Consider the following 24,525-nt stretch of genomic DNA (forward strand, 5'->3'; position numbering starts at 1 on the left):
ATCTGTGTGTTAGAGCTGTGCTACAGCGGCTTCATCAACCAGATATACAGATTACACCTCTGCTGGAACACCTTTGTTGGTTTACATCCCTGCGTAAATTAATCAGACCAAGAATGTTGAGGGTTATCATGGTGGTTCCCAAAAAGGTAGGTCGGTTCCATAGAAATAGAATAGGGATTCTATTTCTTAGCATTTCCATGGACAGTACTGGAGTGGATTGTGGCTGGTCTTTCCTGGGTTCTTTTCTCAGAAGCAGAAAAAGCTACAAAATAAATAAAAAATGCTTCTACATGAGCCTTGGTCTGGGGTTCTGGCCATCTTAGCGGCGGGATTCATTCTTATCACCTGAGCGGAGCCCAAATCCAGTGTCGGATACTCTGAGCAGTGGCTCTAATCTCTAAATAGCTAGATAAGGATAGAAAGAGAGATAGGGATGGAGGGATGGATACAGAGGGGTAGAGGGAGAGAGAGCGCTTATTAAAAGACCTTGACAGACTGGGCATGCAGGCTTGGATTATGTTAAGACTTTACTTCTCTCTCTGTTCTCTCTATTTCTCCCTCTCTCAATCCCTCTCTTGATTAGTAGTATTTTCTGGAGGAAGAAGTGCATCCCTGTCTACCAGTGTGTTTACTTCACGCATTGTAGTGACCACAAACACACTGCTCTTGAGCCCCGCTCTTTCCCTCACTTCTGTTTATGTATTACTGACCTTGTTTATCGTTTATAAAATGATACCATGTTATTCAATCATGTTGCATAGCCTTGTTATTATGGCACTTACATAGACTACATACAATGCATTTGGAAAGTATTCAGACCCCTTTACTTTTTCCACATTTTGTTAAGTTACAGCCTTATTCTAAAATTGATGAAATTGTGTTTTACCCCTCATCAATCTACACACTATCTCATAATGACAAAGCAAAAACAAGTTTTTAGAAATTTGTGCAAATGTATTAAAACGATAACAACTGAAATATCACAATTACATAAGTATTCAGACCCTTTACTCAGTACTTTGTTGAAGCACCTTTGTCAGCGATTACATCCTCAAGTCTTCCTGGGTATGACTCTACAAGCTTGGCACACCTGTATTTGGGGAGTTTCTCCCATTCTTCTCTGCAGATCCTCTCAAGCTCTGTCAGGTTGGATGGGGCACTCCCCAAATACAGGTGTGACAAGAGAATAGCGGCCCAGCTATTTTCAGGCCTCTCCAGAGATGTTCGATTGGGTTCAAGTCCGGGCTCTGGCTGAGACTTGTCCCGAAGCCACCCCTGCCCTGCCTTGGCTTGGTTGTGTGCTTAGGGTCGTTGTCCTGTTGGAAAGTGAGCCTTCGCCACAGTCTGAGGTCCTGAGCTACCTGGAGCAGGTTTTCATCAAGGATGTTCCGTTCAACTTTCCCTCGATCCTGACTAGTCTCCCACTCCCTGCCACTGAAAAACATCCCCACATCATGATGCTGCCACCACCATGCTTCACAGTAGGGATGGTGCCAGGTTTCCTCCAGACGTGACGCTTGGCATTCAGGCCATAGAGTTAAATTTTGGTTTTATCAGACCAGAGAATCTTGTTTCTCATGGTCAGAGAGTCTTTAGGTGCCTTTTGGCAAAATCCAAGTGGCCCGTCATGTGCCTTTTACTGAGGGTTGGCTTCCGTCTGGCCACTCTACCATAGAGACATGATTGGTGGAGTGCGGCAGAAATGGCTGTCCTGAAAGGTTCTCCCATCTCCATAGAGGAACTCTGGAGCTCTATCAGAGTGACCATCGAGTTCTTGGTCATCTCCCTGACCAAGGAACTTCTCCCCGATTGTTCAGTTTGGCCGGTCGGCCAGCTCTCGGAAGATTCTTGGTGGTTCCAAACTTCTTCCATTTAAGAATGGAGGCCACTGTATTCTTGGACATTTAATGATGAAGAAATGCTTTGGTACCCTTCTCCAGATGTGTTCCTCAACACAATCCTGTCCCGGTGCTCTTCGGACAATTCCTTCAACATCATGGCTTATTTTTTGCTCTGAAATGCACTGTCAACTGTAGGACCTTTTAAATAGACATGTTTGTGCCATTCCAAATCATATCCAATCAATTGCATTTACCACAGGTGCACTCCAATCAAGTTGTAGAAACATCTCAAAGATCATCAATGGAAACAAGATGCACCTGAGCTCAATTTCAAGTCTCATAGCAAAGGGTCTGAATATAAATAAAGTATTTATTTTTTATTTTTTTAGTAAATGTGCAAAAAATTCTAAACCTGTTTTAGCTTTGTCGTTATGGGATATTGTGTGTAGATAGAGGAAATTTAATAAAAAAAAAAATGCATTTTAGAATAATGCTCAAACGTAACGAAATGTGGAGAAAGGGAAGGGGTCTGAATATTTTACGAATGCACTGTATCTGTCTGACACCGATGCATGGAGATAATTATGATCTGTCTGGGTGCGATGGAACTCTTTGTGCAGTGGGGATGTTTTGATTCACTGAAAATGTAAACAAAAGTTTCTTATTGGACTAATCCCTCCCTGTTTTAGTCGGTCTTCTTTAATTGGTGCCCAATGAACATGACCAAGTTTTTAGACACCGGTTATTACTCCCAATGCTTTCATTACTGTGTTTGAGAAACAATTTTACCAGCCCAGAAGATGTTGACAAGGAACCAAAGAGACCACACACACTTTTGAATTTGTGAATTTAATAAGGTTATTTTCCCATGGTAGTTAGGTGTGTGCAAATGATAGACAACCAATACAGAGAGAGAGAGATATTGTGTGTGTGTGTGTGTGTGTGTGTGTGTGTGTGTGTGTGTGTGTGTGTGTGTGTGTGTGTGTGTGTGTGTGTGTGTGTGTGTGTGTGTGATCAGTCAAGTGTGCAGAGGTCCTCTGGTCTTCTACCTCCAAGTTCTTGTCTTGAGACTGCATCAAGCCAGTTTGAGATGACAGTTTTAACTGAAGCTGAAGCTACCCCTTAACTCTAGTGACATAACGTGTGTGTGAGTGACATGGTGACTTGTTTCCCGGTACAGTGGCAGCACCCCACAGTAAACAACATGAGACAAGGGATGCAAGGCGGTTTCATAGAAACCCATTGGACATTCCATTAGATCAGAAGGAAACTATAGACTAGAAAGTGACACTGTCAGTATACTGTCATTATTACTGCACATGCTTACATGTCAACATAAACAGACCAATGTAAAAGGAATATGCCCAATTTCTAATTCAGTGATTGCATTTGGTAATGTTCACGATTTACTACAACTAAGCGCTGGAAAGGAGTGTAAGATACGGTTGGATGGTGGAATGAATCTGTCGATGTTTTAAATTGTATGTCCCTATGTAATTAAACGGTTAAAAAACAACCTTCAAGCTTCTTTATTGGGATGTCATGTTTAGGTATCATCCTCAAAAGGGATGACTGTTTTATGGCTCCTCCTCTTTTAAGGAATCTCTTCCATACAAAATGACAAGGGAATCGCAAGGTATTGTGTTCGGGAGGATCTGAAGGAGACTTTTTTAAATTGGTTACACGGAGGCCTTTGTATAACGTAAATAGTTGATCTAAACGTGCGTGTAGTATGCATGTAGCTCAACATGGGACCACCTAACTTTCTTTCTTTCTGTCTCACTCTCTCGTCTCCTTCTCTCTCGCTCTTTTTCTCTCACTCTTTCTTTCTCGCTCCCTCTCAATGAAATACATTTTAATAGAAATATGCGTTGTTATGCATTACAGAATTACTCTTATTGCCAAAACAACTCAAAGGGTTGTAAGAGACTGAATCTTTCTTCAGAATTGGCAAGGAATTTAACAACTACAAATTGAATCAACAATTTGATCTCACTCTCTCCCTCTCTCCAGGTACCAGTATCTTCACCGTGTACGAGGCAGCCTCTCAGGAGGGCTGGGTGTTCCTTATGTACAGAGCCATCGACAGTTTCCCTCGCTGGCGCTCCTACTTCTACTTCATCACGCTCATCTTCTTCCTCGCCTGGCTTGTCAAGGTACAAGAGACAGATTTATCTGACTTGCTACGATCCCGTCCCTTTTGACTGGTACAGTTATACTCCCTGTCATCCTATGGAAGGATACAGTTTGTCTGGTAAAAGAGAATGGACCGTAGCAGGCCAGATAAAAGTGTCACTCGTATCTTGTGTGAGGAGACTCTTCTCCTGTGTGGTCCTGTTTGGAACAGTTGGTAAGAGTATGGGGTTAGCAACGCCAAGGTCATGGGTTTCATTTCCCGCTTGGCCACCTACAAAAACATATGCACTCACCGTTAGTAGACACTTTGTATACAAGTGTCTGGTAAATTGCATATATAGGTCAAAGTATTTGGACAGTGATGGATTGTTTTGGCTCTGCACTCTAGCACTTTGGATTTAAAATGATGCAATGTTTCTGAGGTTAAAGTCAGTTGAGGGTATTTCCATCCATATCGGGTGAAGAGTCACAGCACTTTTGTACATATTCCTCCCATTTGGACAAATTCACGTATGTGTATTAAAGGTCCCCTATTCCGAACACACAATGACTACATCAAGTTTGTGACTACAATCTTGTCAATGTTTTTTTTGTGTTTCCGATTATTTTGTGCCCAATAGAAATTCATGGTAAATAATGTATTTTTTTCATTTTGGATTCACTTTCATTTCAAATAAGAATATAATATATGTCTAAATACTTCTACATGCTACAATGGTTATGGATAATGATGAATGCATCGTGAATAATGATGAGTGAGGCACACATATCATACCCCCAAGACATTCTAACCTCTCACCTTTACCAATAGCAGGGGGGGGGGTGGTTAGCATTTTCTGCGGGGGTATGATATTTATGTCTCTGTAACTTTCACCTCATAGTCATTGTATCATTTCAGATCCAAAGTGCCGAACTACAGAGCCAAAACAACCCAAATGTGTCACTGTCCAAATACTTCTGGAGCCTCACTGTATGTACTATTCTCTCCATCTTTCTGAATGTCGGGTGTGTGGCACAGTAGATTCCTCCAGTCTAGACAAAGACATTCACACCGGTGTTGTTTGCTCACTTCCAATCCCTCAAGAGTTTCTCTTTCTATTTATCTCTCTCCCTGTATCTCCTCATTTCTTTCCACCTCCCCCCTCCCTCTCGCTCTGTCTCCGTCTCTCTTTCTCTCACTCAGAATGTTTTCATTGCGGTCATCATTGAAACGTTTGCTGAGATCAGAGTTCAGTTCCAGCAGATGTGGGGGTCCCGAAGCAGCACCACCTCTACTGCTACCACACAGGTACTGTCACACACACACACACACACACACACACACACACACACACACACACACACACACACACACACACACACACACACACACACACACACACACACACACACACACACACGCACACGCACACACTTCAATCAGAGCTACATTAGAGTATGTATTTATAAAGCCATAACACTGTCAAATTATCAAATAACATCACAGGTAGGAGACTTCCGGTTGTTCAGAGTAAGACTTGCTCACTGGGCTGAGCAAACAAAGCCAGGGCAGAAACATTGCTATGTCAGGTTTGATTAAATCTGCTCCTCCAGTCTCAATGTAACTGGTTCATCTGCCCACTCTTCATTGGTATCCCAGCTGCCTGAACAATATCATGGCGAGGAGAGAGGACATTTTCTATTTCCCTTTCTCTCCTGGCTTATTGAAATAAGAGCTCGCAATCAGATTTAATTCAGCAAATGCACTATCCTACCCTCTGGGGTTCAGTGCATATGCCCAGTGTTTGAAAATGCATATTTAATGTGAAAATGGCCTTTCTCTCATCCATACTATTGACTCTCATGACTCTCAAATGTAATGATGATTAGTTATGCAAATGAACAGGTTTGGGGCGGAATGTCAGACATCATATGGAGCGATGGTTAGAGGACTGGAAAGGGCAGGAATGGAATAATACACACACACACTTTAAAAAAAAACAATTAATTTGCTGCTTTGTAGAGATTTCTACTTTCTTTAACTTTTAACATTGCTTTGGGAAAGGGACTGTATTTTATGTATAATATGTGCTGCATGGAGAAAATCATGCCTTTCTGAAATTAAAATGCATGACCCACCCTTAACACTTGAACCGCTAAAGCAGTCTTTTTTATACGCTGCCATTTTTATTACGTCATTCCCCCTCTGTCCTTCACTTTTACTAAATACGTCTATATAACACGCTGTAGGCGTTATAATCATAATATCACAAACAGAAATGGAGTTCTGTCCGGACCTTTAGGAGGGCATGACATTTTTTTTAATGGTTTTCACCCATTGTCCCTCCTTCTCCCAACAGTAGGGCCTGCTTTGCTCCTTCTCCCAACAGTAGAGCCTGCTTTGCTCCTTCTCCCAACAGTAGAGCCTGCTTTGCTCCTTCTCCCAACATTAGGGCCTGCTTTGCTCCTTCTCCCAACAGTAGGGCCTGCTTTGCTCCTTCTCCCAACACTGGAGCCTGCTTTGCTCCTTCTCCCAACATTAGGGCCTGCTTTGCTCCTTCTCATTTACATTTTACATTTAAGTCATTTAGCAGACGCTCTTATCCAGAGCGACTTACAAAGTCACTGGAGCCTGCTTTGCTCCTTCTCCCAACAGTAGGGCCTGCTTTGCTCCTTCTCCCAACAGTAGGGCCTGCTTTGCTCCTTCTCCCAACAGTAGGGCCTGCTTTGCTCCTTCTCCCAACAGTAGAGCCTGCTTTGCTCCTTCTCCCAACAGTAGGGCCTGCTTTGCTCCTTCTCCCAACACTGGAGCCTGCTTTGCTCCTTCTCCCAACATTAGGGCCTGCTTTGCTCCTTCTCATTTACATTTTACATTTAAGTCATTTAGCAGACGCTCTTATCCAGAGCGACTTACAAAGTCACTGGAGCCTGCTTTGCTCCTTCTCCCAACAGTAGGGCCTGCTTTGCTCCTTCTCCCAACAGTAGGGCCTGCTTTGCTCCTTCTCCCAACAGTAGGGCCTGCTTTGCTCCTTCTCCCAACAGTAGAGCCTGCTTTGCTCCTTCTCCCAACATTAGGGCCTGCTTTGCTCCTTCTCCCAACAGTAGGGCCTGCTTTGCTCCTTCTCCCAACAGTAGGGCCTGCTTTGCTCCTTCTCCCAACAGTAGGGCCTGCTTTGCTCCTTCTCCCAACAGTAGAGCCTGCTTTGCTCCTTCTCCCAACATTAGGGCCTGCTTTTGCTCCTTCTCCCAACAGTAGGGCCTGCTTTGCTCCTTCTCCCAACATTAGGGCCTGCTTTGCTCCTTCTCCCAACTGTAGGGCCTGCTTTGCTCCTTCTCCCAACAGTACGGCCTGCTTTGCTCCTTCTCCCAACAGTAGGGCCTGCTTTGCTCCTTCTCCCAACAGTAGGGCCTGCTTTGCTCCTTCTCCCGACAGTTGAAAGTGCAGAGCCCAGCTGATAATCATCCAGATAATTGCCTCGAAACCTAAACTATACCGAATCTGATTTCACACATATAACAGATGAAATAATTGAAGTAAAGTATTATGGGGGAGAATGGGGGAGTTGATGAGCGAGGGGAAGCGAACGATGCATAATTATGTAATCAGCAATTGTGAAGTAAGAACAGAGAGGGCCATACTATTGTATTCATCCATTCTAATCATAATCTTAAAATGGTATGTACCCTATATCAGTCCACGGAATGAAATAAGTCTTATCTGTGTACTCTGGCATACTTGGAGTAGGCTACACAATGAGGGTGTGCAAGGGGAGAAATGTAACCATGGACAAGTTATACACCTCACTGTCTTAGGGAACAAGTTTCTTGCAAAGAAAACAAGTCTATGAACAATGTGAGATGGGAGCTTCCTCCCTCTGTGCAAAATAAGGCACCTGCACAGCCGTTGTACTCCACAACGGTGCTGAAGAATGACAAGACAATGGGAACACAATTAAGAGAAAACCAGAGACAACTTTGTTTGGTTGTAGTGCAAATGAATGTCTAAGTGTGTCACGCAAGTGAAAGATACGAAAACAGCTAAATTGAAATCCAAGTGATGCCATTGTGTGAAGATGCACACAATATAAGCACAAGCTGACAATCATTTACTATTTGACTGCTGTCATATCGACTTATATTCATTATAATTCTATTATAGCTTTTGTACCGAGGCACTCCGCTAATAAAATTGATTGTCCACTTGAATTTGAACTTTTTTACATATAGGCTACAGTAACATAAACTAATGAAAATCATATTGTGTTATTTGAAATAAAATGCAAATCATATTCTAATGTTCATAAACACAACCAAATGCCTACATTTTGATCTCACTCCTAGGACAGACCGGAGACTTAGATTTGTAATTTGGCTAACTGTTTTTCACCTCGAGCCATTATGTGTCAGCATTCTGATTATGATAGCGCACAGGGCTGCGGGCCTGAAGGTTGTTGGTTCGCCGACCACTGTGGACCAACTTACTCTCGGATCTTGACATCAATCTGATTTCAGTTCGCAACCCTGATAACTGGTTTTACACAAAATGACAGAATTGGAGCGGATTGTTGTAAGCCTATTTATCAGTTTGTCCTACCTTCATTGGGCAATATCATTCCTCTGTCACGTTCCTCTTTTACAATTTATTTCCAAATGTATGCACATAGCCTGTCTTGGAAAATTACCTTTAGGAGCAGTACGATTCGCATGCTAAAACAAATTAATATAGTCTATCAATGTTTATTTCCAGTCAATGTATATGTATATCTGATGTATATGTATTTTTATACTGAACAAAAATATAAACACAACATGCAACAATTTCAACCATTTTACAGAGTTACATATAAGGAAATCAGTCAATTGAAATAAATTCATTAGTCGATAATCTATGGATTTCACGTGACTGGGCAGGGGCCACTGGGGAGCCAGGCCCAGCCAATCAGAATGAGTTTTTCCCAACAAAAGGGCTTTATTACAAACATAAATACTCCTCAGTTTCATCAGCTGTCCGAGTGGCTGGTCTCATACAATCCCATAGGTCAAGAAGCCGGATGTGGAGGTCCTGGGCTGGCGTGGTTACACATGGTCTGTGGTTGCGAGGCCAGTTGGACATTCTGCCAAATTCTGTAAAACAACATCGGAGACTGCTTATGGTAGAGACGGGACATTAAATTATCTGGCGACATCCCTGGTGGACATTCCTGCAGTCAGCATGCCAAGTGCACGCTCCCTCAAAACTTGAGACATCTGTGGCATTGTGTTGTGTGACAAAACTGAGTGAATCAAGTGCACTATACAGGCCTGTGTGTTTTTGAGTATGGGTGTGTGTATGGGGTATAAAGCCTGGCAGAGAGAGTGGACCGGTATGCCAGTGTTCAAACAGACTCCAAGTGTTCACACACACAGCTCTTCCAGACATTTGGCCGGCTGTCAGCGCAGAGCCAGACACAGCCTACAGGAGATAGGGCAAATGACAGACATACACATGAGTCATACTGAGTACGGGAGAGAGTGTGTGTGTGTGTGTGTGTGTGTTTTTGGGTGGGTAGGTGGGTGTGTATTGTTGTACGGGCCTGGCAAAGAGTAGAGCAGTATGTCAGTGTTCTCCCTCCCCACACACACACACACACACACACACACACACGCACACGCACACACACACACAATGAAAGAGCAACCAGTGAAGAACAAACACCATTGTAAACACATCCCGTATTTATGTTGATTTTTTAAAAATCTTTTGTAGTTTCACTATTAGCACATCGTTACAACACTGTATATATACATAATATGACATTTGAAATGTCCCTATATTATGCCCCTATAACAGCTAATGGGGATCCTAATAAAATACCAAGAGTGAGCGTGTGAGGGGAGGGGGAAGGTGTGAACACTGGCATACTGCTTCACTCTCTCTGCCAGGTCCATATACCCTCACATCCACCAAAAAACAGATACACACTCCAAAACACACACACAGACAGAAAGTGACCTGCCCATCAGCGCAGCGGATCTGACTTTGTTGACATAAGACAACACAGCACACATTTATTTACTTGAAAATTACTGCACCGAACATCTTAGCAAGATGTAAAATTGCACAGTTGGCTTGGCATCACAGCCCTATGGCCTTCTAGAGTTCCATTTGGTCTTTCCTTGGGGAATACAATCGAGCCAGAGGAGGGTGAAGTGGGAGGAATGGATGAAAAGGGAGATAATTGCTATGCTTGTGATGCATGGTTGTATCGCCTATACTTCACTTAACTGCACCCATTGTTGGCTTAGAATAAAAGTTTGTATTAAGCTACCTAAATGGAAAACAAGACTAAGGGGTGTAGGTAGGGAGAAGGAGGAAAGGGGAGAGGAGGCATAGGACAGGTGTAGAATCAAGAACGGAGGAAATGATAGGGAGGAGGGTAGAAGAGAGATGGGAGTAGAAGGAGGAGTAATGAAAACAGGGATAGGAGAAGGAAGAAAAATAGGATGGACGAGGTGTAGGTATATGAGAGAAATAACCATTCTCGACCATACGACTACTTATTTTAGAATTTTCACAGCAAGAATCAGGACACAGTGCATCGGGTCAGGGAATACAAATGTTTTCTGTTCTAAACGTAGCTCATCCTTTTCAAAGATTGAACAGCACTGATTTGCTTTCTTATCTTTTCCCAATTCTCCCGAGAAAAGGTTGAACCTAAAAGTGATGGTGGTTGTCTAATCTCTCCACCAAAACATTGTTAAAAGTTAACCGAAAGTAGAAATCTCTACAAAGCAACAAAGGAATCATGGCTCTTTAAAGGAAGGTATAATTGTATTCTGTAACAAAGTCTTCTGTAGCCTTTCTCCACTTTAATGGGTTCTTGTTGTGTATTAGTGTTGGGTTGACTCCCACATTATAGCAGTGCATTTTAATGGTGCCTTAGTCCCTCTGCATCATAACACGGACAGATCATTGGAGGTTAGAAGTACATTATTTCTTTAGCTTCCGCCATCAAAATAATACAAATTCAAGGAAATGCTTGTTTGTGTAGCATTTTAAGTTTGGTTTCAATACATTTAACATTTTTTTTCTCAAATATTTACCACATCGAAGTTCATGATCCAACCGTAAAATGTATTTCATGTTGTGGTTGTTGATTGTATGTCTGTATTCTTATGCAGATAGTCAAATATCAATATCCCACTTACTGTGGAGGTTTGAGCTTAACCATTCACATCTAATTTACGACAGTGAAGGTTTATAGAGCGATTTCAGTGCCAACAGAAATTTTATTTGAATTCTATAGTTTTTCCGTTGTATAAGGATATGGAATTTTATATTTTTTCATTTGGAATGCACAAATTGAATCATTGCATTCATGAATTTAACTTCTATTTCATGATTTGAAACTGATTTGAACGAATATTCCATTCAGTTTTAAAAATCAATTTCAATTGAATATTCAAATGCAATATTTATACAGCATTTATGGAGTAAATTCAGTTTCAGTATGGTAGATATGGTATTCATTGTCTGTGAATCAAGTTTACAAACTATAATTTCAAGTTTATCGAAGTTTCTCATATTCAACTTCTCAGATGCATTCAGTTTTCAAATTTAGTTATCACATTCAGATTCAAAACCAGAGACAATATCCTGGTACTTTGCCAGCCAGGAAAGGTAGATCAGAACATATAGAATCAAACGCTCTCTGTGGTAAACAGAAGCTTCTGGCGGATTCTGAAGCCAATGTGGCAGTTCCTATGAATTTGTCTCTAGCATTTGAACCGTTTTGGTTTGAACCAGATCTCCTGGATATCACAAGGCTGTGTTAGCCACTTAGCTAAAGCCTATAGGGATAAGTTCAGGAAGTTCATGTAAAGGACAACATGCTGCCTACTTGACAAGTACCTCTTTCCCCTGTTTCAACTAATACCGAGATGCGAACCTTGAACCGCTGCCTCGCAAATGCATGTAACCACCATTCTGAAGCGTTTCAACCCGTCGTGCTATTAAAAAGGGCCTTCTTCAATTGTGCAAAAGGCTGAGGAGTAAGTTTCACCGATCCCCATCTGCTACACTAAGTCTTCAAGATCCAGTAAGGTTACTCATCAAAAGAGCGTAGTCTGGTGATACATGCTTATGTGATTAGCAACCTTGCCTGAGACGTGAAGACGTGTTAGTTTGTGTCCAGTGGAGGTTGGTGACGTTTAAGATGAGGGACAATTATGAAAAAAATGTATGAGCACGGCCTTGTTTCTATTACAGCATATTGGATGATTGTCATTCCTGTTCCATTCCTCCAGCTCAATATAACATCGATAGGTTAGGCTACTACTACATGATACATAAACATTTTCCCTATACCCATCATGAGGTTGCTACAACCTAGATTACGAATTAAAGTTTACAACGTAGCTACACAGGTCGAGAGACAAATTGGAGTAATGGTGGCAGACTGACATATTCAATACCGCCTTGCAGACTCTTGCCTGTGTGTAGCTGATCTAGGGTGTAATCATTAGTCCAAACAGTTGCAATTGAGAGTTTCTATTAGACAAATTCAGGTATGTCTATTCCTGTTTCCTTTCCGTTTGCTTCCGTTTAAGAAATGCTTTTCAACAGAATCGACAGAATGAATACACCCCTGATCACCTGCACACACAGTTCACTTTCATAGCAGCCACATACAAACAGCCTAATCACTTTTCTCATTGTATAATTCCTGCTCGCATCTGTCTGTGACCAGGTGAAAAAACCTTTCCAAGCCAAACCTTCATACATAACTGCTAACCACTACACACAGCCTACATCTTGATCACTATATTAGCTAACGTCATAGTCAACATAGCTACTAGAACTAAAGCGGTAGTAAACCCAATACAATAATGTAGTACAGTGTACAGCAAGCAGTTTAGCAGTTACACCGGCAGGCCACGGTGGCAATACATTAATAAAACCAAAAGCTTACCTTGACGTGGAAGAGTTCCAGTGCTGGATGGCCTTAGCCAGCTAGCTAACATAGTACCCCTCTCTGTTTGAGCCGAGCGTTTAAGTAGGCTAAACTAGCCAGCTGCATTCGTTAGCTAAGTGAAAGTGAAACAAATACAACGAAATACTGCAGGCTCTCTCTCTCGCTTCTCATTTTTTTAAAGAAATGTATTTGTTCAGATATTGTCTTTCTCTTTGGGTCAACTATTCACCACAACTTATGCACTGCAGTGCCAGCAAGCTGTAGCTTATGCTTTCAGTAATAGATTTATTCTCTTATCCTTTGATTGGGTGGACAACATGTCAACTTATTTTTTTTACCTTTATTTAACCAGGCAAGTCAGTTAAGAACAAAATCTTATTTTCAATGACGGCCTAGGAACAGTGGGTTAACTGCCTGTTCAGGGGCAGAACGACAGATTTGTACCTTGTCAGCTCAGGGATTTGAACTTGCAACCTTCCGGTTACTATCCCAACGCTCTAACCACTAGGCTACCCTGCTGCGCTTCAAGAGCTCTGATGGGTTGGAGGACATCCTACTGTAGACCTTCATTGAAAAACAGTGTTTTAATCAATTATTTGGTGATGTAAAAAAAAACATTTTGTATAGTTTTATCTAAAAATGATCATGTTTTTAATGTTTGACTTTTTATTTTGATGAAATTCACTGAGGAGGATGGTCCTTGCCTGCCTCCACTGTGCTAGAAGTGTTAGTTTCAAGTGTCCAGCAAGGGTAGTTAATATAAAGGTAACGTGACTGACTGGGTTAAGATTGTGTTACCCTGCTGATTGTGTTGAAGTGTAACACAGGTGGTTAATTTGCATTTACTGGCGCACAGGAGACCTGTGTTAGAACCCCATCAGTCAAACAAACACATGTCTTCAGGTCTCAGGCAAGGTTTCTCATCACATGCATGAATCACCAAACCACCTATGTTGCACTTTCACTAAATGGGCTGCACATATCCTTTTGCTTATATTTGTCACAGAAAGTGTTGTTGCTGTGAAGTAGGCCTGATTTCAAACCCAGTCAGTTAGTTTGGTGCTGTGAGTATGTGTTTGACCAGATACAATGCTATTTTATTGTAAACAAATTGACAACAGACTCTCATTACACTTATAGGAAGGACATTCAACGAGCACGGCACTTACACAAATGGCTGATGATTGGCTGTTTTGTTAGACTTCAGTGTGACTTTTGACATTATCGATCATGGTCTGCTGCTGGAAAAATGTATGTGTTATGGCTTTACACCCCTTGCTATATTGTGGATAAAGAGTTACCTGTCTAACAGAACACAGAGGGTGTTCTTTATTGGAAGCCTCGCCAACATAATCCAGGAAGAATCAGGAAATCCCCAGGGCAGCTGTCTAGGCTTTATTCAATCTTTACTAATGTCATGCCACTGGCTTTGAGTAAAGATGCTCAACACTATACACATCAGCTACTACAGTGAGTCAAATGACTGCCACACTTAACATAGAACTGCAGTTAGTTTCAGAATGGGTGGCAAGGAATAAGTTAATCCTAAATATTTCAAAAACTAAGAGTATTTGGGACAAATCATTCACTAAACCGTAAACCTCAACCAAATCTTGCAATATATAATGTAGAAGTTTAGGTGAATAAACTGTCAAAACTTGTTGATACAGCAGTAGCTAAGATGGGAGAAGTCTGTCCATAATATTGCGCTATTCTGCCTTTTTAATATCACTATCAATAATATCAGTAATATGAATGCATCTACATTTGAATATACAACACTTTGATCAACTTTAAATTATAGTTTGCAAACTTGTGCCTTCGGAAAGTATTCAGACCCCTTGACTTTTTCTACATTTTGTTACGTTACAGCCTTATAAAATTGTTGATCTACACACAATAACCCATAATGACAAAGCAAAAACAGGTTTTTAGAAATAGCTGAAATATCACATCAAATTCAAATCAAATTTATTTATATAGCCCTTCGTACATCAGCTGATATCTCAAAGTGCTGTACAGAAACCCAGCCTAAAACCCCAAACAGCAAGCAATACAGGTGTAGAAGCACGGTGGCTAGGAAAAACTCCCTAGAAAGGCCAAAACCTAGGAAGAAACCTAAAGAGGAACCAGGCTATGTGGGGTGGCCAGTCCTCTTCTGGCTGTGCCGGGTGGAGATTATAACAGAATATGGCCAAGATGTTCAAATGTTCATAAATGACCAGCATGGTCAAATAATAATAGGCAGAACAGTTGAAACTGGAGCAGCAGCACGGACAGGTAGACTGGGGACAACAAGGAGTCATCATGTCAGGTAGTCCTGAGGCATGGTCCAAGGGCTCAGGTCCTCCGAGAGGGAGAAAGAAAGAGAGAATTAGAGAGAGCATACTTAAATTTACACAGGACACCGGATAGGACAGGAGAAGTACTCCAGATATAACAAACTGACCCTAGCCCCCCAACACAAACTACTGCAGCATAAATACTGGAGGCTGAGACAGGAGGGGTCAGGAGACACTGTGGCCCCATCAGATGACACCCCCGGACAGGGCCAAACAGGAAGGATATAACCCCACCCACTTTGCAAAAGCACAGCCCCCACACCACTAGAGGGATATCTTTAACCACCAACTTACCATCCTGAGACAAGGCCTAGTATAGCCCACAAAGATCTCCTCCACGGCACAACCCAAGGGGGGGCGTCAACCCAGACAGGAAGATCACATCAGTGACTCAACCCACTCAAGTGAAGCACCCCTCCTAGGGACGGTATGAAAGAGCCCTAGTAAGCCAGTGACTCAGATGCAGAGAATCCCAGTGGAAAGAGGGGAACTGGCCAGGCAGAGACAGCAAGGGCGGTTCGTTGCTCCAGAGCCTTTCTGTTCACCTTCACACTCCTGGGCCAGACTACACTCAATCATATGACCCACTGAAGAGATGAGTCTTCAGTAAAGACTTAAAGGTTGAGACCGAGTTTGCATCTCTCACATGGATAGGCAGACTATTCCATAAAAATGGAGCTCTATTGGAGAAAGCCCTGCCTCCAGCTGTTTGCTTAGAAATTCTAGGGACAATTAGGAGGCCTGCGTCTTGTGACCGTAGCGTACGTGTAAGTATGTACCGCAGGACCAAATCAGAGAGAGAGGTAGGAGCAAGCCCATGTAATGTTTTGTAGGTTAGCAGTAAAACCTTGAAATCAGCCCTTGCCCTTGCCCTTGCCAGTGTAGCCAGTGCAGTGTAGTGAGGCTAGCACTGGAGTAATATGATCACATTTTTTGGTTCTAGTCAGGATTCTAGCAGCTGTAGTTAGCACTAACTGAAGTTTATTTAGTGCTTTATCCGGTAGCCGGAAAGTAGAGCATTGCAGTAGTCTAACCTAGAAGTGACAAAAGCATGGGTTAATTTTTCTGCATCATTTTTGGACAGAACGTTTCTGATTTTTGCATTGTTACGTAGATGGAAAAAAGCTGTCCTTGAAACAGTCTTGATATATTCTTCAAAAGAGAGAATAGGGTCCAGAGTAACGCCGAGGTCCTTCACAGTTTTATTTGAGACGACTGTACAACCATTAAGATTAATTGTCAGATTCAACAGAAGATCTTTGTTTCTTGGGACCTAGAACAAGCATCTCTGTTTTGTCCGAGTTTAAGTAGAAAGTGTGCAGCCATCCACTTCCTTATGTCTGAAACACATGCTTCTAACGAGGGCAATTTTGGGGCTTCACCATGTTTAATTGAAATGTACAGCTGTGTGTCATCCGCATAGCAGTGAAAGTTAACATTATGTTTTTGAATGACATCCCCAAGAGGTAAAATATATAGTGAAAACAATAGTGGTCCTAAAACGGAACCTTGAGGAACACCAACATTTTCAGTTGATTTGTCAGAGGACAAACTATTCACAGAGACAAACTGATATCTTTCCGACAGATAAGATCTAAACCAGGCCAGAACTTGTCCGTGTAGACCAATTTGGGTTTCCAATCTCTCCAAAAGAATGTGTGATCGATGGTATCAAAAGCAGCACTAAGGTCTGCCTCGGTCTGATGCCTTTAAAAGGTAATTTACCACCTTCACAAGTGCAGTCTCAGTGCCATGATGGGGTCTGAAACCAGACTGAAGCATTCCGTATACATTGTTTGTCTTCAGGAAGGCAGTGAGTTGCTACGCAACAGCCTTTTCTAAAAATGTTGAGAGGAATGGAAGATTCGATATAGGCCGATAGTTTTTTATATTTTCTGGGTCAAGGTTTGGCTTTTTCAAGAGAGGCTTTATTACTGCCACTTTTAGTGAGTTTGGTACACATCCGGTGGATAGAGAGACGTTTATTATGTTCAACATAGGAGGGCCAAGCACAGGAAGCAGCTCTTTCAGTAGTTTAGTTGGAATAGGGTCCAGTATGCAGCTTGAAGGTTTAGAGGCCATGATTATTTTCATCATTGTGTCAAGAGATATAGTCCTAAAACACTTGAGTGTCTCTCTTGATCCTAGGTCCTGGCAGAGTTGTGCAGACTCAGGACAACTGAGCTTTGAAGGAATACGCAGATTTAAAGAGGAGTCCATAATTTGCCTTCTAATAATCATGATCTTTTCCTCAAAGAAGTTCATGAATTTATTACTGCTGAAGTGAAAGCCATCCTCTCTTGGGGAATGCTGCTTTTTAGTTAGCTTTGCGACAGTATCAAAAAGGAATTTCGGATTGTTCTTATTTTCCTCAATTAAGTTGGGAAAATAGGATGATCGAGCAGCAGTAAGGGCTCTTCGATACTGCACGGTACTGGCTTTCCAAGCTAGTCGGAAGACTTCCAGTTTGGTGTGGCGCCATTTCCATTCCAATTTTCTGGAAGCTTGCTTCAGAGCTCGGGTATTTTCTGCATACCAGGGAGCTAGTTTCTTATGAGAAATGTTTTTAGGGGTACAACTGCATCTATGGTATTGTGCAAGGTTAAATTGAGTTCCTCAGTTAGGTGGTTAACTGATTTTTGTCCTCTGGCGTCCTTGGGTAGACAGAGGGATTCTGCAAGGACATCAAGGAATCTTTGTGTTAAATGTGAATTTATAGCACAACCTTTCATGTTCCTTGGCTGGGGTCTGAGCAGATTATTTGTTGTAATTGCAAACGTAATAAAATGGAGGTCCGATAGTCCAGGATTATGAGGAAAAACATTAAGATCCACAACATTTATTCCGTGGGACAAAACTAGGTCCAGAGTATGACTGTGATTGTGAGTAGGTCCAGAGACATGTTGGACAAATCGATGATGGCTCCGAATGCCTTTTGGAGTGGGTCTGTGGACTTTTCCATGTGAATATTAAAGTCACCAAAGATTAGAATATTATCTGCTATGATTACAAGGTCCGATAGGAATTCAGGGAACTCAATGAGGAACGATGTAGATGCCCCAGGAATTTTTTTTTTGTAAATTGAAATTTGCTATCGTAAATGTTAGCAACACCTCCGCCTTTGCGGGATGCACTGGGGATATGGTCACTAGTGTAGCCAGGAGGTGAGGCCTCATTTAACACAGTAAATTCATCAGGCTTAAGCCATGTTTCAGTCAGGCCAATCACATCAAGATTATGATCAGTGATTAGTTCCTTGACTATCATTGCCTTTGAAGTAAGGTATCTAACAATAAGTAGCCCTATTTTGAGATGTGAGGTATCATGATCTCTTTCAATAATGACAGGAATGGAGGAGGTCTTTATCCTAGTGAGATTGCTAAGGCAAACATGTTTAGTTTTGCCCAACCTAGGTCGAGGCACAGACACGGTCTCAATGGGGATAGCTAAGCTGACTACACTGACTGTGCTAGTGGCAGACTCCACTATGCTGGCAGGCTGGCTAACAGCCTGCTGCCTGACCTGCACCCTATTTCATTGTGGAGCTAGAGGAGTTAGAGCCCTGTCTATGTTGGTAGATAAGATGAGAGCACCCCTCTAGCTAGGATGGAGTCCGTCACTCCTCAGCAGGTCAGGCTTGGTCCTGTTTGTGGGTGAGTCCCAGAAAGAGGGCCAATTATCTACAAATTCTATCTTTTGGGAGGGGCAGTAAACAGTTTTCAACCAGCGATTGAGTTGTGAGACTCTGCTGTAGAGCTCATCACTCCCCCTATCTGGGAGGGGGCCAGAGACAATTACTCGATGCCGACACATCTTTCTAGCTGATTTACACACTGAAGCTATGTTGCGCTTGGTGATCTCTGACTGTTTCATCCTAACATCGTTGGTGCCGACGTGGATAACAATATCTCTATACTCTCTACACTCGGCAGTTTTAGCTTTAGCCAGCACCATCTTCAGATTAGCCTTAACGTCGGTAGCCCTGCCCCCTGGGAAACAGTGTATGATCGCTGAAAGATTTGTTTTAAGTCTAATACTGCGGGTAATGGAGTCGCCAATGACTAGAGTTTTCAATTTGTCAGAGCTAATGGTGGGAAGCTTCGGCATCTCAGACCCCGTAACGGAGAAGTAGAGACCAGAGAAGGCTCGGCCTCTGACTCCGACCCGTTGCTTAACTTCTTGCGTCGAGACATCCCGGATCCGGTATCGTGACTACAGCCTCAAGCTCATTACCATAACGCAACGTTAACTATTCATGAAAATCGTAAATGAAATGAAATGAATCTATTTGCTCTCAAGCTTAGCCTTTTGTTAACAACACTGTCATCTCAGATTTTCAAAATATGCTTCTCAACCATTGCAAAACAAGCATTTGTGTAACAGTATTGATAGCTAGCGTAGCATTTAGCATAGCATTTAGCGTTAGCATTCAGCAGGCAACATTTTCACAAAAACCAGAAAAGCATTCAAATAAAATAATTTACCTTTGAAGAACTTCGGATGTTTTCAATGAGGAGACTCTCAGATAGCAACTGTTCAGTTTTTCCTGAAATATTATTTGTTTAGGACAAATCGCTCCGTTTTCTGCGTCACGTCTAGCTACGAAAAAAACCTGTATCCAGGATTGTGTAAATCTATCCGCAAGCTCATTAGCTTGGTCCTTCTGTAGCTCAGTTGGTAGAGCATGGCGCTTGTAACGCCAGGGTAGTGGGTTCCATTCCCGGGACCACCCATACGTAGAATGTATGCACACATGACTGTAAGTCGCTTTGGATAAAAGCGTCTGCTAAATGGCATATATTGTTTATATTTTTATATATTTAGCATAACACAACGTTAACTATTCATGAAAATCGCAAATGAAATGAAATTAATCTATTTGCTCTCAAGCTTAGCCTTTTGTTAACAACACTGTCATCTCAGATTTTCAAAATATGCTTTTGAACCATAGCTAAACAAGCATTTGTGTAACAGTATTGATAGCCTAGCATAGGATTATGCCTCTCTTTCAGCATGCAACATTTTCCACAAAAACCAGAAAATAATTCAAATAAAATCATTTACCTTTGAAGAACTTCAGATGTTTTGCTTTGACATGCACTGTCGACTGTGGGACCTTATATAGGCATGTGTGTGCCTTTCCAAATCATGTCAATTCAACTGAATTTACCACAGGTGGACTCTCAAGTTGTAGAAACATCACATGGATGATCAATGGAAGCAGGATGCACCTGAGCTCAATTTTGTGTCTCATAGCAAAGAGGTGGAATACTTGTGTAAATAAGGTATCTGTTTTTTATTTTTAATGCATTTGGATACATTTCTAAAAACCTGTTTTGGCTTTGTCGTTATGGGTATTGTGTGTTGATAGCTGATGAATTGTTTTTTTCCCCATCAATGTTAGAATAAGGCTGCAATGTGACAAAGTGGAAAAGTCAAGGGGGCTGAATATTTTTCAAAGCCACCTTAAATATTGAATTTGAATATTAAATCAAATTGAATTAAAAAATGTTAACTTAATTCAATTCAGTTTCAAATCATGAAATACAAATTCAATTTATGAATTCAATGATTTAATTTGTGCATTCCAAATTCCAAAATATGACATTCAAATTCTAGAGTCTAATACAAAGTAAAAATTGGTACTGAAATCTCTCCATAATGGTTTTCAAAATCTAAAAACATTTTTAGATCTGAAACAACAGTATTTTTTCCTCAAATAAAACAACTTGTGTTGTTGCATGCAGTAATACTACGGTCACGGGAGGGTTTGGCTGGTGGGGCTTAACTTGGTTCGTCGCACTCTAGCGACTCCTTGTGGTGGGTCAGGTGCCTGCGAGCTGACCTCTGATGCCAGTTGAACAGTGTGTCCTCCGACACGTTGGTGCGGCTGGCTTCTGGGTTAAGCTGGCGGGTGTTAAGCAGCGCGGTTAGGCGGGTCATGTTTTGGAGGACGCATGACTCCACCTTCTCCTCTCCCGAATCCATTGGGGAGCTGCAGCGATGAGCCAAGTTCAAATAATTGGGGAGAAAAAAGGGGTAAATACCCCACAAAAATTGCTTGGTTGTCATATGTTCCTCAGTGAGCAATTTGTTTATGTCCTGGTAAATGCCCCTGGCGTCAAGACGGAGAGTTCTACGACCTTGAAAACAATTAATATTTTCTGTCACTATCAAATGTAATTATAGTCATGGTGTCACGCCCCAGTCTTTTATTTATTTAGAGACAAAAAAGGCAATTAGTCGGCGCAATACGGCAAGCTGTCAGTCACAGGGGCTAGCGCAATACGCCTTTTACTGTTTTCGATTGACTCGAGTGGAAGAAGACTGATATTCCACTAATAAATGGGGGTCCTTGGGGACTGGGAGGATGTATGACTTATCAATCATAGAGCATGTATGAAATGACACCCTATTCCCAAAATATATAGATTTATTTCCCCAGACCTTTTCAAGTGACACCCTATTTCCCATAAAGGCCACTTCTTTTGAACAGAGCTTTTCAAAAGACACCGGCCACCGGCTCAAAAATTGTGCACTACATGGGGAATAGGGTGTCAGATGAGCACCTCTGCAGGTCTGAGATTACACATCCATCATTACATTGTGTTTGAGTACAGCAGTGTATGCTATAAAACACTGATTGACACAACTGAGGGGAAAAGACCTGGGTTTTCAATAATTCTTTCAGATTATCTTTCAGAGTTTTTGCTGCTGACAAAAGCATGTGTTGATGTTTGAACAGACGCACAGCAAAGTCATGGTGCATTTTTTTCAGATGAATGTGTAGGTTGACTGTGTCTCTTTTCAATTTAGCCCAAACTGGCAAGACTGGTACTCCTCTGCCTCCTATCCCAGTCACCTCTCCTCCTGCCCACAAGCCTGGATGCTAGTCTGTTTGTGCTTGTAGCCAACCTGTCTATGTTTTGGGGGGCAATGTAGCATTGTTGATTGAAATGTTGGTCAGGCAGCCAGACAGGCTGTCCATACAACTGTCAGAATACAGTATGTACACATACACACGTGTGTATGCACATGCACAGACACACAAACAGACAAGTATGTTTGTTTGACAAGGATGGGAACAGAACTCACGACGTCCTCAGTCTCCGTTCCAAAAACAGTATGTGTTTGAAAGGGTGTGTGTGTAATCATGCGTGTATGTATTTGTGATTGATGCAACTCCACAATCCAGCTGCCTGGTGTGTTTGAGACCCTTAGATGTGTGTGTGTGTGTGTGTGTGTGTTAGAGCCTGTGGCTATGTGTGTGGTCCCTCATGTTGTGTCTTACTGGTCACAGATGTTCCATTAGGACTGCCGTAGGGTGTGTGTCTGTTAAAATGTGTGTACATGCTTATTCTGACAGTTGTGTGTGTGCATGACGGCTTTTGTGTGTGTCTAACGTCTTGTGTTTGTGGTCGCAGATGTTCCACGAGGACTCGGCTGGAGGATGGCAGCTTGTTGCTGTGGACGTCAACAAACCACATGGCCGCGCACCAGCCTGCCTCCAGGTACAGACCTCTGAGATAATAGCAGCACCACTGTCATCACTCCTGAACATATCACATGAACACACAGACACGCGTGCACGTCCCCAAACAAGGCCAAATTCTGTTCCAATACGAATTATTTTGGGCAGAGCTCATTCGAATTAAACCCATTGTGCTTTGCAAGTGTTCATTTTATATTTACATATGAGTAATGTAGCAGATGCTTTTATCCATAGCGACTTAAAGGCTCTTCATGGTCAATCCGAGGTTTGCAGTGGCCGTACAGCATTTTCTGCGATGTGGCCTCCACAGAAGTATTAGAATTTCATACTTGCGCTTCGAGGAGCTGTCATACGCAACCAATAAATTGATCTGCACCGCACCGCTCATAGTGATTCAGGGCTAATCGCTATAGCCATCCAGCTAATTACAAGCAACTGGCTAAACAAAAAGACAAAAGATGTTGGAGTCTGTTTCCCGGTGCTTGACATAGGAGCTCAGCCAAGATTGCATGAAGTAAAACGGTTGCACTGTTTTCCCACCTGCATCTCCATCCCTATTTCCCCCCAGCAAAATTAGCCTACATTTAGGCTATTGTTTCTATGCGTATTTCACACTATGTTGAGGTAAAGGATTATAATGCTTGTATGGAGGTCAAACCCCAACACATGTTCATGTCATCAGCCAGCTGCATACGGTTAAAAACTACTTTGACTACCAACACTGATTTCTGCATATTAGCTATGCTACCAGCTTATATGAACAGTAGTTGGCATTTAGCACTCACTTTCTCTAAACCTGAAAAGGGACAACTAATACATGTTATGCAGTGAAAATAGCCGAATATATACAAATTTGATTTTAGTAACCGCATTGTGGGCCTGTTACAATACAAATATCCACTTTGTTAGATCAGATTTGTTGAATATGCACCAATTCAACGTCCGTTTATCCCCTATGGTCTGCGTTCCATTAACCGCTTTAGCGCATCTATCACTATCCCAAACCTTTCCCGGATTTCCAACACATTTTTGTGTCTTTGAAGTACCTACACAAGGTATCCTGATTAGCCTTTCATCAAAGTTCTCCATGTTTGTTGTCAAGGAAGTGAATTTGTGAAGTACAGGATGTACCGCCCCTATCTACCATCAACCAATAATGTCAATGTGGGAGCTATGCGGAGTGCTCCGCGTTGTTACAACATCTGGGAGGTGCACGGCATCGCCGTACGGAGCTCGATTTGGCCTTTGCGAGCCTGCGGAGGATCCGCAGTTGCGCCACACCCTCTGTAGGGAGCCTCCATAAGGCATTTTCGGATCAAACATAAATTGGCTTTTATATTCAGTTCATTCAACTTAACAAATAAACAACCACATATCAAAGTCATAGCAATAAAACATTTTAGAATGTTTTAAAAATACAAATACATACATTTTGACATCTTTAATGTATTTAGTGACTTTGTAATGTTTTCCATCTCTACACACACACACACACACACACACACACACACACACACACACACACACACACACACACACACACACACACACACACACACACACACACACACACACACACACACACACACACACACACACACACACACACACACACACACACACACACACACACACACACACACGTTGAGATCAGCTTGCCTCTATGAGGAGAAAGAGGAGGACAGGGGAGGGAGTTATGATAAAAAATGAAAAGAGAAGTGAGTCAAGTGAAAAGAATGTGGCACCTCGGCTGTTTGTGACAGTTTCTGTGTGATTTATCT

At 42.0% G+C, this 24,525-nt stretch overlaps 1 protein-coding gene across 5 annotated transcripts in view; it reads left to right on the forward strand.

Annotated features, from left to right (window-relative positions):
- nalcn (sodium leak channel, non-selective) overlaps positions 1–24,525 on the forward strand; it is a 267,054-nt gene that overhangs the window by 51,000 nt on the left and 191,529 nt on the right. For all 5 annotated transcript variants that reach the window (XR_008139651.1, XM_052521864.1, XM_052521866.1 and 2 more), the window contains 3 exons: positions 3,855–3,997; positions 5,161–5,265; positions 22,677–22,763. Coding sequence is in view for 4 of the 5 variants with exons in the window: in XM_052521864.1 (XP_052377824.1) it covers positions 3,855–3,997; positions 5,161–5,265; positions 22,677–22,763 (335 nt within the window). In the remaining variant the exon portion in view is untranslated. The remainder of the gene's footprint in view (positions 1–3,854; positions 3,998–5,160; positions 5,266–22,676; positions 22,764–24,525) is intronic.

The sequence above is a fragment of the Oncorhynchus keta genome, chromosome 7 (genome assembly GCF_023373465.1).
Source record: "Oncorhynchus keta strain PuntledgeMale-10-30-2019 chromosome 7, Oket_V2, whole genome shotgun sequence".
NCBI lineage: Eukaryota > Metazoa > Chordata > Actinopteri > Salmoniformes > Salmonidae > Oncorhynchus > Oncorhynchus keta.